General features: G+C 38.1%; 1 protein-coding gene across 8 annotated transcripts in view; it reads right to left on the minus strand.

Moving 5' to 3' along the window:
• The window catches only part of Herc4 (HECT and RLD domain containing E3 ubiquitin protein ligase 4), a 69,849-nt gene that overhangs the window by 12,764 nt on the left and 40,050 nt on the right, over positions 1-17,035 (minus strand). For 4 of the 8 annotated variants that reach the window (XM_040732487.1, XM_040732490.1, XM_040732491.1 and 1 more), the window contains 3 exons: positions 16,631-16,803; positions 6,568-6,687; positions 1,065-1,088 (listed from right to left, as the gene is read on the minus strand). In XM_040732487.1, the coding sequence (XP_040588421.1) occupies positions 1,065-1,088; positions 6,568-6,687; positions 16,631-16,803 (317 nt within the window). Of the gene's footprint in view, positions 1-1,064; positions 1,089-6,566; positions 6,688-16,028; positions 16,133-16,630; positions 16,804-17,035 lie in introns of those variants that run through there. The other 4 variants (XM_040732488.1, XM_040732492.1, XR_005871450.1 and 1 more) reach the window with 3 other exon arrangements.

The following is a 17,035-nucleotide window of genomic DNA, read 5'->3' on the forward strand; positions in this document are numbered from 1 at the left end:
TTGATATTTCTGAAGGTCTTAGGAGAATAGGGTTTAGGTCCTACAGTCTGTGTGCTTGCAATATTTCAAATCCTAATCATGTTTTCAAAACTGTGTTTTCATCTCCCTGCTCCCAACACAAAATCTTATGGTGCTGGGGACTTCGCATGGAGCCTGGTGCATTGACAGGAACAATTCTAACACTGAGCCATACCTGATACCAGTCCTGTCTTTGCGTAATTTTATGTGATATTTGCCCAAGGAAGCAAAAAATCATTTATAATTTAAGCCAACACTTCCTTAGTTCAGAAAACCACACCAAGGAAAGCCTAAAGCAAAGCAAAACAAAACTTAACAACATTGACATAAAAGAAGTAATATATTATCCCCAGTTCTGCAAAGAGAGTTTAGGGTCACTCATTATTCAGCTCAAAGTACTGGAACTCTACATATCAAGGTAACACATGAGACAAGAACAATTTTTGATAGCAATTATTAGTTTAAAAAACCAGATAATTTACTTCTTTAATATTCTGCTCTATTAGGTAAGCATTCATAAAATTTTAAGATAAAACTCATACTGTGTAGACCAGGTTGGTCTCAAACTCAGATATCTATCTGCCTCTTCATCTCAAGTGCTGGGATTGAAAAAGCATGCCATCCACCGGACGGTGGTGGTGCACGCCTTTAATCCCAGCACTTGGGAGGCAGAGGCAGGCGGATCTCTGTGAGTTTGAGGCCAGGCTGGACCGACAGCCTCCAAAACAATACAGAGAAACCCTGTCTTGTAAAAAACCAAAAAAAAAAAAAAAAAAAAAAAAAAAAAAAATCATGCCATCATGCCAAGCAACAGCTTTTTTTTTCTTTTTCAAGCTGCCCTGGAACTTGATTTTTGACCAGGTTGGCTTCAAATTCTGAGATCTGCTGTTTCTGCCTCTTCGGAGATAAAGTGCGCCACCACGCCAGGGCCAGAATTTTATATGAACATTAAAATACAAAAATCACCCTCAACACAAATTTGACTCTTCACAGAGGGAAAAAACAGAAAGTACTTCATAAATGTGACTTTATTACACCAAACTTACCTCAGTTAATCCATGGCTGACATCCTATGACAGCAATGCAGAACACAATGAGGAAAGAGCAATGTTAGTGTGCTATTTCTATTCAAGAAGTAGTTCAAGAAGTAGAAAATAAATTAACAAAAAAGTTCACCGACCCACGTCTATATATATGTAAGATTTTTGGGTGTATCATGAAACTAATAGGTTTGAACATAATGAGATCTGGTTTCAGCAACTAAGTTTCCCCACTTGCAGAATTTACATAGACTAGTAAACTAATTCTTAGCCTGGTATGTCTTCATGGCTGTTTCTTTACCTGGAAAATGGAAGAATTCTCAGACTTGACTGATCTCAATGAAGTAAAAATGCTTTGTATATTAAAATGCTACATGGAAGCAAAAGGAGAGGAAAGCTGCCATGTAAACTGTTATGGGACAGATAACCAGAAAGATGTAAGGTATCTTACAGTGGTTGTGTTTTTCCCCTTAAAATTTCTTTTTGAAATTTTTGAAACGGGTTCGCTGTATGGTTATGGCTGGAATGAAACTTACTATGTAAGCCTAGAGCTCAGAGATCAGCCTGCCTCAATTTCCTGTATTTAAGTTAATTATCATCATACTCAGTGTGTGTCCTTATATTTTTTACTGTTGTTTTGTGAGAGAGAATGCAGGTGTGCCTATGGGGGTCAAGAAACAGTCTGTACAAGTTGGCTTTCTTCCTTGCACTGGGGGTTCTTAGGTTTTGAGAACATTAACTTAAAATAAAAAGTATAACACAGGACATACTGATTATTGAGTTGTAAAAACACAAGATTCTTTTTTTTGGTTTTTCAAGACAGGGTCTCTGTGGCTTTGGAGGTTTTGTTTTTTTAAAGGTTTTTTTGACACAGGGTTTCTTGTGTAGCTTTGGAGCCTCTCCTGGAACTCAATCTGTAGACTAGGCTGGCCTCGAACTACCTCTGCCTCCCAAGTGCTGGGATTAAAGGTGTGTGCCACCACTGCCCCGAATATAAAGGAAGACTTATGAAGGAAAAATAATGAAAGCTTACTTAAGAGGCTAGAAAAGAAATGTATACTTTTTTCCTTCCAAATCTAAGGATCAAATCCAGGGCCCTGTATATACTAAGCCAAGGTTACATACATTCCAGCCCACATATTTAAAACTTTTAGGCAGGGTCTCTTGTATCTCAGGCTGGCCCTGATCTCAGTATGCAATTTAGGATAACCTTTAACTCTAATCTTCCCACCTCTTACTACTGTAGACATGTGCCATCATGCCCAGTTTTGTTTGGTGTTGGGTATCAAATCCAGGGTTTCCAACACGTTAGACAAGCAGTCTACCAACTGAATTACATGCTTTCTTACTGAAAGTTCCCATACCACATATACTCAAGGTTTAGACTTTACTACTGTCTTCAAAAATATGCTCCTAAATTTGTAGCTAGTGACTACTATAGTGAAGAATAAACTTTATCCAAACATAAAGCATTTGTCTTAGGCTATTATGGGTCTTTGGAATGACAAGGATCTTTAGCTGCTGACAATATAAATAATATTTATGAAGCAGACTTCAGCCATTTGATATCAGCTCTGCCTTTAGGAGGTTCAGATATGGAACTAGAGAGAAGGCACTTACTACTCTTACAGAGGACTGGGGTTCAGTTCCCAACACCCACATGAAGCCTCAAAACTGTCTATAACTTAGATCCTGGGGATATGATGCCCCCCTAATCTGACCTCTACAGGCAAGCCCCCTCAACATAACACAGTGCACATACATACATGCAGGCGAAATCTGACCTCTACAGCGACCACATTCATGCGTATATGCGTGTGCACATTTGTGTACAGTGTGTATACATACATGTAGGCAAAACACACATACACAAAAGTACAAAGTTAGTGAGAAGTGATAAAAACACTGGGCACAAGTCAGCTTCAGTGCTTAGCAACCCTCTGAGCACTATCAATGCCAGATATCCACTTATGATGCCTCTCCTAGAGTCTTCATGATGTCTTCACTTGGTCAATTTTAACTTGTTCTCTTATTCTGTAACAAAATGCACTTGGTAGGTAAAGTAGTTCTTTGAGTTCTGTGAAACCTTACAACAAATGATAGAACCTGGGAACAGAGTAGGACATATTCCCTCCCAACTTGGCAAATGTTATCAGAAATAAGGATAGTTCCACATAATTTTTCTCCAATTTTGTAGGTGGCTAAATTTTAACATGCTTTGATAATTGAGTAGAAACTCCCTACCTGGGTAAGTTAAATATCAGTATTACCTCCCAATGCTGATCTATTCTGATGTTACACCGACCCATCTATCATACTAACGAGCATGCCAGGTTGCTATTTCAATCACCATCTAATCTAATTCCTTAGGACAAATTTAGGCACACAGCACAATACTAAATGAATGACATTTAGGACTTAGAAATATATAACATTAAAAAAACAAAACAGGGCTGGAGAGATGGCTCAGAGGTTAATAGCATTGGCTGCTGCTCTTCCAGAGGTTCTGAGTTCAATTCCCAGCAACCATACAGTGGCTCACAACCATCTGTAATGAGATCTGGTGCCCTCTTCTGGCCTGCAGGGATACATGCAGACAGAACACTGTATACATAATAAATAAATCTTAATAAAATTTAAAAAAATTAAAAAAAAAGAAAAACAAACAAACAAAAAATAAACAAAAAAACTAACCATAAACCTCACCCACCCAAAGTCACTTAACTCAAATCTCAATGTAATTCAAACACCACAGATCCAGCATGGATCTTTCTTTCTTTTCTTGTCTTTTTTTTTTTCTGAGACAGGGTTTCTCTGTATTGTTTTGAAGGCCTTCCTGGATCTCGCTCTGTAGACCAGGTTGGCCTTGAACTCACAGAGATCCACCTGCCTCTGCCTCCCCAGTGCTGGGATTAAAGTGCGCCACCAACACCCGGCACCAACATGGATCTTTCTAAGATTTCTTTTGAAATAGATTAGCAGAGTGAACTTCAGATCATTTTGTATTATGTTCTACCATACCCAGGTCATAACTTTAAGTTTTATTTCTAATGCATTCATTAGTGTATGTGGTGGGGTGGGGGTGGGGGAGATATATACATGCATGCCACAGCATGTGTGACGATCAGAGGACAACTTGTAGGAGTCAGTTTCTTCCACCACATGGGTCCCAGGGATTCAAAATCAGGTCATCAGGCTTGGTGGCAAGCCACCTGCTGGGCCAACTTGGTGGCACACATCATAACTTGAAAGAAAGAAAGAGGAGGGAGGAAGGGGGGAGAGAAGGAGGGGTAAGAAAAAGGGGAAGAGATGGTTCAACAGGTAAAAGAGTCCCTCCAGACTCCTGGGTTCAATTTCCAGCATCCACACGATGGCTCACAACCACTTATAACTAGTCCCTGAGGATCCAATGCCATCTTCTGACCTCAGTAGCAGCAGGTACCTAAGTGGAGCCTAGATATACATATAGGCAAAACACCCATGCATATAATAGAAGTATTTTAAAGTTGCATTTTATTATTTTTAAGCTGTGTGTACGAATGCAGAAAAGGCCACTGGATCCTCTGGAGCTGGAGTTATACATGGCTGTGAGTCATTATATGGGTGCTGGGAATTGAACCCAGGTCCTCTGAAAGAGCAGCCTGTGCTCTAACCTGTTAAGCCATCTCTCCATGCCCTCATCATAACTCTTGATTTACACAAGCTGCAATGGTGACACAGGTCTTATTGTCCCAGCACTGGAAAGCTGAAGCAGAAGTTTTCCAAGGTTGAATCTAGCCTGGATATAGCAAGGACTTATCTTCAGAAAAGCACTCCCGACCCCATAAACCAAACTGGCATTCATATGTTTGTGAGTATATAAATACATGTACACACATACATACATAATTGTACTTACACAAAATGCACACATTATCACAAAATAGCAAGAATATCTTTAGGACAGTCTTTAAAACTTTACTAATACTGTGTGAAGATGACACCCAACTCAGCCTTTAACACTAGCAGTGAAATGTGGATCTTATTTTTTGTAACTTCAGAGAGAAGTCTGTTAAAGTTCTATGTAAATGCAGGCTGGATCAGCAGTTAAGAACACTTGGCTACTCTTCCAGAGGACCCAGGTTCAATTCCCAGCACCCATATGATGGCTTGCCACAATTGTCTATAACTCTACTTCCATGGGATCCCAAAATAAAAAAAAGTTCTGTGTAAATATAAAAGTGTGATGAGCGAGAGAGAGAGAGAGAGAGAGAGAGAGAGAGAGAGAGAGAGAGAGAGAGAGAGAAGAGAAAGAGAAAGAGAGAGTGAGAGAGCGTGCTAAGTGTGTGGTGACATAAGCCTTTAATTCTAGAACTCTGGAGACAGAAGGAGGTGATCTCTGCTGAGTTCAAAGTAGCCTGGTCTCCCTGGTAGTAGATAGTCCAAGCAGGGCTATCTAAAAAAGGGTCATATGGTGGTGGTGATCACATTTAATTCCAGCCCTTTAATCCTAGCAGAAGCAGGCAGATCTCTGTGAGTTCAAGGTCTACAAAGCAAGTTCCAAGACAGCCAGAGCTATAGCACAGAGAAACCCTGTCTCGATATCACCCCCCACCCACCCCCCAAAAATGAATAGAAGTTAGCTTCCTGCAATAATATTACTCAATATCACGTTCACTTATAAATGGGAGGCAGGAACTGTATTATAGATCAGAGAGAATGAGAAGTAAAACAAAACAAACCAGAAAACCCCTAAAAAATTACAGTCCTCTATTACCTCATTTTTATAAGAAAACAGTGAACAGCAAAATAGCTCCTTAATGAGATTTAGTTTGATATCATCATGGCTTTGGGAGATGTGCTTGGATGACAAGACTACCAAATTTCATGCAAATATTGAAACAAAGGAAGAGTCGCTAGCTAAAAAGAAATCCTATGGAGATAAAGCGTTTATCCCAGCTTGGTTGGAACACAGGTTGTCTACAGATGGTTTTACTTTTCCATCAAACTGGCTCAGAACTCACTTCCTCCAGGGATAGAGTGCTGAGACAACATGTGCATGCTACCGTGTTTGGTTCTCATGGGACAGTAAGTGTCTGGTTACTAAAGATCTTCAGTTACATGCAAAGAAGCTCATCCATATGTGGACATATATTAATAATCTGAAATAAAATTAAAATACAGATTCAGTGGTCCCAGGGATTTCTCCAGCTTCTGAAGCAGACATGGCATTCCTAAGAGATCCAAATCTATTATTCTGAACATTAGAGAAGAAGTAACTTTATAGGAAATAAAGAATTCAAAGTCCAAGCCATACTTCCATCTTCTCTAAAACAAACACACAAAAAAACCCCAACAATCTGTACTGTTGATTTGGTGTTGGGAAAATATCTGCAGGTATGGAATATATTATTTTAAAATAATGTATTTGGAATATAACTCATAAATATACTTATTTACTTCCAAAATATGTTTCTTTTATATTGTAACAGATGGGATGTAAGTTCAATCTCCAAGAGCAGAGACATACCACTCCATAGGCTTGTTGCTGGACCCAGTTGATATAGTCATTCCTTATGTCTATCAATTCTTGTACTTCATGTATATAAAATTTGTCATATTGTATAAGCTGTCCCGTTTTCTCATTTACCTAAAAGAGAAAAAAAAAAGGAAGAGGTGTAATTAACATTAATTTCAGATAGTACTTAAAGCAGAGAGTCAATAGCTCTTAAATAGAAAAAAGAATTTGGAGAGTTCTTTAGCTAATATTCTATGGATAAAAACAATTACTGGGTGCCTCTATCTATGTAATATACTTATCAAGTGCTATGGGAGACACAAAATATTTATTGGATTCCATATCTACCTGTATTCTAAGTCTAGAAATAAGTAACTTTACAACCACAACATGAATATAAATGCATAAATCAGAAACTATATGGACCTCAAGTTGGCAAACAGGGCCTCAACAGTAATAGCTAATGCCCAATAAATGTTATGTTATTTAATATCTAATTAATCAAGCCTTTTAATTATTTGTTTACTTTCAGTTTTGTTTATGTGATTATACACCACATGTATGGGGTACCTTTGGAGGCTAGAAGAAGGGGTCAGATCCCCTGGAGCTAGAGTAACAGGTAATAGAGAGCAGCCTGACACAGGTGTTGGGAACTGAACTCAGGTCCTTTAGTAGAGCAGTAAATCTTCTTAGGCACTGAGCAATCTCCCCAGTTCCTGATTATGTAAGGTGGTATATGAATAGGATGGAAAAAATAAAAATAAAAAAACTAGGCTGCAGGTTCACTGGAGAGATAAGCAAGTACATAAGAAAAGGTAGTCCCTAATAAAGGGTAGCATCGAAACCAATACTGGGACAGTGACATATATTCTGCTGATGGAATGCAAGGAGTAGACACTATTTTAATCAAGCAAACTAACCTAAATCTAATCAAGTCTTAGAATCTAAATTATGGCTTGCAGAAAACACAAAAGATAGATAAGCACCATAGTAAGGACACAATCACAAAAATCCTCATTGTGGAACTTTTCACAACAGTCACTAAAGTTCTTCAAAAGGACAAGTAAATAGAAATTAAGGAGGCAGAGATTCTAAAGTAAAGAAAATAAAGAGGGGGCGGGGAAGGGACTGGGTCCTGTAAGATGGTTTGAAGGGTAAAGGAGTCTGCTGCTACACCAGACAACCTGGTTTGGGTTTCTGGAACCCATGTGGTGGAAGCAGAGAACCAATTCTTACAAGCTGTTTGCTGAGCATCCCATGATAGTGGAGGCACCTCCCACAAAAACAAGTTTGCTTTTTTAAAGAGACCAGACGTTCTAGAAGTAGGTATAAAAGATGTTTAACAAGTCATCCTCCTGATAGTAACAATGACAAATTCTTGACTATAGATAATAAAACAACTACTTAACAAACACTATAGCTCATTAAGGTGTATGTGTGAGGGGAGGAGCAGGGATGCAATATTAATAAAAAAGAAAGAAAGAAAATAGGTTTCTCCTCAGTGACAGTGACATGAGGAGAACTACAGTTCAAAAGAAGGCGGCGGCCTCAGCAGACAGAGTCCTAACCAGGATGACCAGAGGAAGAAAACCAATGGGTAAAGCCTCAGTCACAAAGACTCCCCTTAAAATAGGAATACACAGACCATCAAGACGGCTCAGTAGCTACAGGCCCTTGCTAATGAGCCTATAAACCTCATCAGCTCCCCAGAAGCACATACACATGGACACACAAATAAATGAATGGAATGTAAAAATCAAACATGTGTATGGATGGGAAGACTAGGGGAGGACGTAACAGCAAATGGCAATCCAAAGGGTAGAGCAATAGGTTTTCTTTCCAGAACAGAATTAAACTAAGTCAGCCACAGAGATGTACAAACACACTCCTAATGACTCCTATAAGAGTCATCAGAATCAATAATTTACCAAAGTCAGGTATAAAAAGTTCAATACATAAAATTTTCAACTCCATTTCTCTACCAAGAAAGTTTCGAAAATAGAGCATTTAAACTATATACCACTAAAAATATGAAAAATTGAGGAACATTTTCAAATTTTTATTTTATTTCTTTGAGTCTGAGTATTCTGCCTACATGTATGTCTGGACCATGTACATGCCTGGTACCCATGGAAATCTAGAAGAGGGTGTTGGGTCACAAATGACTGTGAGCCACCATGTTGGTGCTGGGAACTGAACCAGAGTAACAAGTGCTTTAAGCATTAAACCACCTCTCTAGCTGTACAAGAATCTATGAAAACTATAAAACATTCGAGAATAAAAAGAGAACTAGATAAATCAAGAGAAAGACTATGGCCACAGACTACAAAGAAAAACAGCAAGACTTGACAAACAAATGTAAACAGCACAATTTAACTGGACTCTGTATTTTAAAGAAGTGATTTAAAGAATATCCTGCTATAACTGAGGCAATGTAAATATGCCTGGACACGGTAGGACCATAATTTCCTTTAGACAAATAATGATAGTACTGTTATATAGAACATTAAAGAGTGATATATGCATGGGGTGACAGAGATGGCTCAGTGCTCCTATAGAGGACCTGGGTTCTCTCACTTGGTGGCTAACAATCATCTGTAACTCCAGTTCCAGGAGATCTAAATGCTATCTCTTGGTCTTCAGAGGGCAACAGGCATGCTTGCATGTCTATGTACATGGTACAGAGACATATATGCAGAGAATACACCCCTATACATAAAATTAAAAAGGAAAAGAAAGTAACATGTAGTACAGTCACAAATGTTTCATTGAAATAAACACATACTAACAGATAAAGAACATGACCAGTTAAAAACTGATAAATCTAAGATGGGGAATATAGGTAGCTTTTTTGTATTTGTGTTACAATGTTTCAGTATTGGTGAAAATCGTGAAAATAAAAACTGACGCCCGCTTAGCATGCAGGAGGTCCTGAGTTCAGTAATGTTATTGTCTCTGTCTTTGTCTCTCTGGCACACACACATGCACAAGGAAAACAAAATAAAATTCAGAAGTGGAAAGATTTTTAAAAGTAGGCTGGGTGATGGTGGTGCACACCTTTAGTCCCAACAGTTCGAGGCAGAGCATGTTCCAGGACAGCCAAGGCTAAACAGAGAAACCCTGTCTCAGAAAAAACAAAAAACAACAGGAAGTTTGAGAAAGTCAAGACTCGTAGGCAGAAGAAGAACATGAGTTTAAGGAGACAAAATTCACATTTTTCTGGCTCTAATAGTTGGTCCAACAAGAATGAAAGACATATGAAACAAAATTGGACTAACAGAGACAGGGTTAAACTGTCTAGCTGAGTCAACCTAGGTGGAAACTGCCCACTTCTGAAATTAGAATAAATGCTTACCTCTGTGTGAGAAAAGTTTGGAGGGTTTTATTGAGGAACTGACAACTGATCCATGAGAAAATAATTTGGAGTTAACATGTTTTAAAATCAGTGAAATTTTGAAAATTATTCTGTTTTAGCTCAGTAAGATAAAGGAGAATGAGAGTCTAGTGGCAGGAAAATGAAGCAGAATATCAGTAAGATTCAAAATTTCCCAATAATAAGGCATGCAGAAGTCATAGTAGCTAAATGGACAAAGTTTTTTTTTTTCTCCAATACTTCAAACCTGGTGAACAACAACAACAACAACAAAAATGCCAGTAATAACACCTGTAAGTCAGAAGACCATTCTTGGTATGACAGGAAGAGGGAGTTGGGGAGGATAAGAAGTTTTGTGTTAGTTCTTTGTGAACTCTAAAGTAAGGAGAAGAGCTAGGTATAAAGGGTTACTGTGTGATTACAGCACTCAGGAGGTAGAGGCAGGAGCACCAGATCTTTAAGGCTATCCTTGTGTCTTAAATCCCTAGTGAGGGGAAGCCAATATGGGTTCCTTAAGACCACATGACACCCTCCCATCAACAAATATGTTAAAGCAATGAAAAGACTGAGAATTGTTTTCTTTAAACAAAAATACTAAGCAGTGATAATAGTTAATTCAACATACATACTAAACAAGACCAACTTCCTAAGGGAAACAACAAAAGTAACTTTTTTATTATTATCATTTTGGTTTTTCGAAACAGGGTTTCTCTGTATTGCTTTGGAGTGCCCTGGAACTCGCTCTGTAGACGAGGCCTGCCTCTGTCTTCAGAGTGCTGGGACAAAAGTAACTTTATTAATGGCTCCTCTTTCAACACAGTGAGTAAATCTACATTAAAACCTTTTCTTGAGCTGAGTTATGATGGTGCTCTCTGAGGCAGTTCCAGGTTAATCAGGGGTACACAGTGAGACCGAGTCTCAAAACAAAACATCCCAACAAACAATCCTTTTCTTGGGAAGGTCAGATGGGCTCACCCATCGAGAGCTCTCGCCTCCAAGCCTGACTGGTCACAGGAATTTGATTCTTGGCATCTACAAGGAAAGGAAAGGACTGACTACTGCAAGGCTGTCCTCTGATCTTCACATGTGTGCTGTGCTTCATAGACACAAAACAAATAAATGGAAAAGAAATCATTTAAATAGGAAGGCATGGTGGCCAATGCCTCCTAACTCCAACAAGAAGAATGTCCATAAGTTGAACCCTGGTCTGAATAGTAAGTTCTGGGTCAGCCAGGGCTGCAGAGTGAAACCATGTTGCAAAACAAAAGGCAATCTAACAATGAAACAAACACCTTTTTCTAATAAACCTGAACTTCTGAGAAAGCAAAAGAAGGATATAACACAAACCATCTCATCCACTACATCTTTGGAGGGATGTAATGAACAGAAAGTTGCTATTAATTTTTATAGTAATGAGAAACATTTAGTTTTCATGGATTTCAAACTTCTGCTTTCAAGGAAATTAGAATAAACACTGCATAACACATCTCTAAAGAACAAGATTAGAAATTTTAACTTTTGACATTTGTTTGAAAACCAACTCAAACTCTGCTTCAGCCGGCTAAAAAGTTAGGTTTTTAATCCCTTTATTTTACGACTAAAGCCATCTTAAGCTCTCTTTTCCTGCTTTTTTGGGGTGGGTAGAGGAAGACAGGGTCTGACTAAACAGCCTTGGCTTCCTTGACAATAGTTATGTAATGATTTGTTTAAAATAATTCAGATCCAATTGCTCTTTCAAATTAAGTATTTCTCTTTAAACTATACTTTTAAAACATTAAATCTTTTTTTCCCTTTCTCCACAGTGTTTACAATCTAAATATTTTGTAAATAGAAGATACATAAGTTCTGCAGAGATGGCTCAGCAGGTAGGAGTGCACACTGCTCTTCCAGTAGACACAAATTTGGTTCCCAGACCCTAACATCTGACTGCTCACAAATACTTGTAACTTTGAGCCCAGGAAATCCAATGCCCTCTTCTGGCCTCCATGGGCACTGCACTCATGTATGCATAAACACAATTTTTTTAAAGGTATGCATATTTATCAGGATAAATAACATCAAAATAATAAAAATTTAAAATCAGTAAAATGTCGACTTGGGGGAATTATGACTAGTAGTTAATTCAGATATAATGATTTGATAATTAAGAAGAAAACTAGGTAATATAGCATTTAAAATGAACTTGGCTGGAGCATTTGGTGCTCTTGCAGAAGAGCACAGTTCGGTTCTCAGCACCCATACGATGTCCCACAGGCCTGTGTAGTTCCAGTTCCAAGGGATCCAATACTATCTTCTGACCTCTGTGGACACTGGGCACATATGTGGTGACATATAATTTATGATTTATTAAAGCTTGTCTGAGGGTATAGAAGCAAAGCTAGCCACAAGTCATAGAGCCAGGCAATGGTGATACACACCTTTAAATCTCAGGACTCAAGAGACAAGCAGATGGCCACACTGAGCTACACAAAACTTATCCAGTCCTAAAGAGAAACAACTCACACAACGGTGATCTCAGCACTTGGGAGTTGAGAGGTATAAAAAGAAGAGGCAACAGCCTAGAATTTCAATCTGAGGCTTGGTGGAGACAGGATGATAGTCTGAGATTTGGTGGAGATAAATGCACAGGTAGTACTCATACACATAAAATAAAACAAACAAATCCATACAAAGTGTAAATAAAGAAATTGGTTTGGGTTTTTTGAGGCAGTCTCTGTAAATAGCCTTGACTGTTCTGGAACTCACTAAGTAGACCAGGCTAGCCTCAGACTTACAGCCCACATGCCTTTGCCTCCTGAGTGCTGGAATTAAAAGTGTGCTCACCATGCTTGGCTCAGAAGAATTATAAAGCACACACACATACACCTACCTCTCTGTATGGTATACACATTTACAAGCTATCTTACAAAGCTACCTATTCTCCAAAAAACCTTTAATCCTTCAGTTAGTACATTACATTTTTCCGTATCTAGCATTTATGTTACATAAATGCCCAAAATCTTTCTAGATCACCAGTTCAAAGGTGAGAATCACACAATGTCTATCACTAAATCCCAAGCATACAGTAGGCATGCAATAAATATTTGCAAAATAAAAACAAATCACATGGCTGAATTTCAACAAATCTGTTTATAATTTTTACTAAAAATGTTCAAAATAAAATTAAATTCTGGTCACAATGTTTTTATTTCACATTATAATAAAGTATTTTGGTTAAGAAGTGACTATGCTGAAAAAAATGTATGTTCTATCCATTCAGTTTGAAAGCTCTGTGTCCCCACCCCAAACATTTGAAAACCAGAACAATACATAGCACCTAAGCTAGACATACCAAGTAAGCCTTTTCTTTTGACACACTAAGAATTGCTACAATGCACTCTGTAAGAACTCAAAAACCAACCCAATTACTACCCAATAAACTTATTTATCTCATTATAGATCCATTCCTGACAGCAGGTACCAAAGGTAATTTTCCTCATGATGCCATTTAGAGCACTGGAAATATTTTCAACTTAGAAAGTTTTCCAAAGGACATGACATATGGGAGGAACAACACACCCTGAAATGAACGGTGAACAGAAGATGTTTTCTTGTTTATAATCCTGCTCCTACGTTAGGTCAAGGAGAAACTGAGGAAACTGCCCTTAACTCTTAATCACTGAGCAGGGAGAAGGAATAAACAGCTGTGAGACATATCGTCTTTATTTTTTAGATTAATTTACGTGTGCGCGCATGCTTTCAAGTAAACAACAACTTCAAATGAGAACCTAGTTTCTGTCTAATCCATTAAATCAAAGGTAGTGTTTCTTCCCATCCAATTATTGTGATAATGAAATCTCTGCCTTCTGAGATTTAACAACTTAGGACACCAGGACTGCTTAGCAGGTAATGGCACGTGCCACCAAGCCTGACAGCCAGTGTTCAGTACCCGTGGCCCACATGGTGGGAAGAACTGACTCCTACAAGTTCCCCTCTGACTTCCTCATGTGCACTATAGTACATGCTTGCTGGTACATGTTAAACACACACATACAAAAACAAATATTCAAATGTTATACATTAAAATGTGTTTATTGATTTCTGGTCCAGCAATAGTACTGATGTGGACAAAGGCATAGCTCAGTTCTAAGCATCTGCCTAGCATGAGTGAAGAAGCCCTGGCCTCAATCCTTAGTACCAAACATACATACACATACAGAAACAACACACACAAAGCAGCCTACACACACAAGACAGCATACATAATGTACTCCATAGAGTAAGCTCACTTTAAGCGCGCGCACGCACATGCGTGTGTGCACGTGTGTGTATGTGTGAAACTACAGGTGCCCCAGAAGTTTGGGGTGTTAGAATGAATCCCTTGTACCTGGAGTTGCAGGAGGTTGTGAGCCATCTCTCCAGTCCCTAAGTGTATTTTAGCACATTCATGTGGAAGACAAAAGGGGCTTGAGAAACAGATCTGAACCTCTCCTTCAAATCTACGATTTACTACCCATTAATGCTGAGCTATTTTTTCACTTTCTTTGTTTTTTTTTTTTTCTTTTTTGTAGACAGAGTTTCTCTGTATAGACTTGGCTGCTTTGGAACTCACTCTATAGACCAGGTTGGCTCAAAATCAGAGATTCACCTGCTTCTGCCTCCAGGCAGGCATGCGGCACCACTGCCTGGCAAAACTAACTTTTTTTTTTGTGGTTTTTTTTTTTTTTGGTATGTGTGTGCCTCTTAAAAAAAGGGACAAAATACCAACTATACAAGTCTACCTTTAAAAATCATCTTAAAAATGAATAATATATACACAATGCTCACATATATTATATACTGAGATTTCTAATCTGGATACTGTTGGCAAACAATTTAAGACACCACCACCATCCCAACCTTCAACTACTAAGAAGGTGGATCCTAGTATCTGGCATGGCTCTATCAAAATGGGTTCTGGAACCAAGCTTGGTAGACAATATTAAAATATCAATATCTAGGAGGCTGGGACAGGAGGATCGTGAATTTAAGGCTACCTGGGGCGATACCACAAAATCCAATCCCAAAACCCTAAGAGTTAGACTGTAGCTCAGGTAAAGCATCTGCCTAGCATTTGCAGTTCAATCACAGATCCAGAGAGGGGGGTAAAAAAAAAAAAAAGGACACACACACACACACACACACACACACAAAAACCCAATAATCTTTGAGGTTCTCATTACAGACCTAGGTTTCTGAGCAGGCAAGTCAGTTACTCAAGTCTTAGCTGGGATTGTAAAAGTCTCCCCTCCCCCTTCTTTGAGACAGAGTTGTTCTCTGTAGTTCACAATGGCCTGGAATTTTGATGATCCTCCCGTTTGAGCTCCCAGACTGCTGGAATCACAGACAACCCTTCCTCTTGAGATAAAGACAGGGCTAAGGAAAACCAGTATTCTTTAAGAGGAATAAAGCAGACAATGGAGTCCAAAAGCAATCATGTAGTAATACAGTCCAGCTGAAAAAGGATGGCTCATGAACTATTAGGGAAAAGTTCACAAGAGGAAAGAAAATCAAAAGCAATTAATCATTTGAATCCTAGGCAAAAAGTATATAAAAGGTAGAGACCCATGCTATGATGTTACAGATCTTCATAACTGCAGTATGCTGCACACCCATGCCCTGATATGCTGCAAGTAAGTCTTGTTCTGGGGAAGGACCTGTTTTGCTAGGAAAGAAATGGCTATCAACCCTTTAATTATGACAGTGAGAACAGAAATTAACTGCCTAGGAATCGAGAACATATTAAATACAACAGGGAAAAGAAAAGTTCGGGAAGTTAAGGAGTTGAAAAAAATACCCAGGAGCTTCACTTCACTTAAAAAAAAGGGGGGTAAAAGAAATGATCCACAATGTTCTTTGATAAAGAGAACATGGACCTATCTCCTTTGTCCCCTTTATTATTTCCCTTAGGACTGAGCAAGAATCTGAAAGTATAAAGAAGTTGGTAAGGAAAAGAAACTATCTATATTCATATGGAAGTTTCAGTCTATTAGGGACTATGAACACATGCTTCTCCCTTAGGTCATGTCTCCTCTAAGTAGCAACTCAAGAATACCAAATGGCATAACAGAGATATACCTACCAACTGTCAGGGATGACTCAAATCCATCTTTAATGAGACAGCTGAGACTCTATTTCTTCATGTAACTTTGCACTTCTACAGTGTAAAGTGTACTATTTCTTACACTGGGAAAAAGGGCAGGAAAGAACAATAGGCAAATTAATGAATTATATATGGTTTCATTTTTAAATTAGTCACTTGTTTCAAATGAAACATTCTACTTTGATTGAGGCCATTAGTACCTGATACCAAAAAAATAGAACTTTAAACGTTCATAATTACTAGGGCCCAGTCACTTGTATGTATATGATAACCACTTATAACTAAAAATAATGTATCATTAATTAACACATTAGGTTCCTTACAAGAAAACATAAGAATTCTAATTCATTAATATGCTATTGTTCTGCCCAACTGTAGGCTATGGATGACAATAAGTCAAATAAGTCCAAAGCTACAAATTACAAATATATCACTTGTAAGAAAATTAAATTATGAGAAACTATAACTTCCAAATTTCTTTAATATGTATCTTTTATGCCATTCTAATATTAATGTTAAAATGAACATCAATCTGTTAGTAGGAATGGGGAAAGAGGAAAATAAAGGACTAATGGACATACCCTATGTAATATTTCTAAAACCTTTAATGCAGTATGAAGAAAACTGTTGAAAATTCTTCTTTCAGAAGGGGGAATGCCGATCTTGTAGAGTTTCAAAAGATGTACCACAACTTCCTTAAAAAGTTCTACTATCTTGAGGAATAGTGGAGGTTCAAGTACTGACCACCAGTTTTCTGTTATTAAAGGGTGAACATGCAAATAAAATGAATAAAAAAATCAGAATTAAAAAAACATACTATCTTTTCTTCTAGAGCAGTGGTTCTTAACCCTCTGAACATTTCAGGAAGATGATTATAACAATAATTTATAATAACATCTCTAGGGCTTATAGATAACTTTCCTGACTACCAAGATAATGTTCTTAAAAATCTCTCAAAATTAAAAATAAAGTATGAAAGGCCTACT

Source organism: Mesocricetus auratus, unplaced genomic scaffold, assembly GCF_017639785.1.
Source record: "Mesocricetus auratus isolate SY011 unplaced genomic scaffold, BCM_Maur_2.0 Super-Scaffold_100027, whole genome shotgun sequence".
NCBI lineage: Eukaryota > Metazoa > Chordata > Mammalia > Rodentia > Cricetidae > Mesocricetus > Mesocricetus auratus.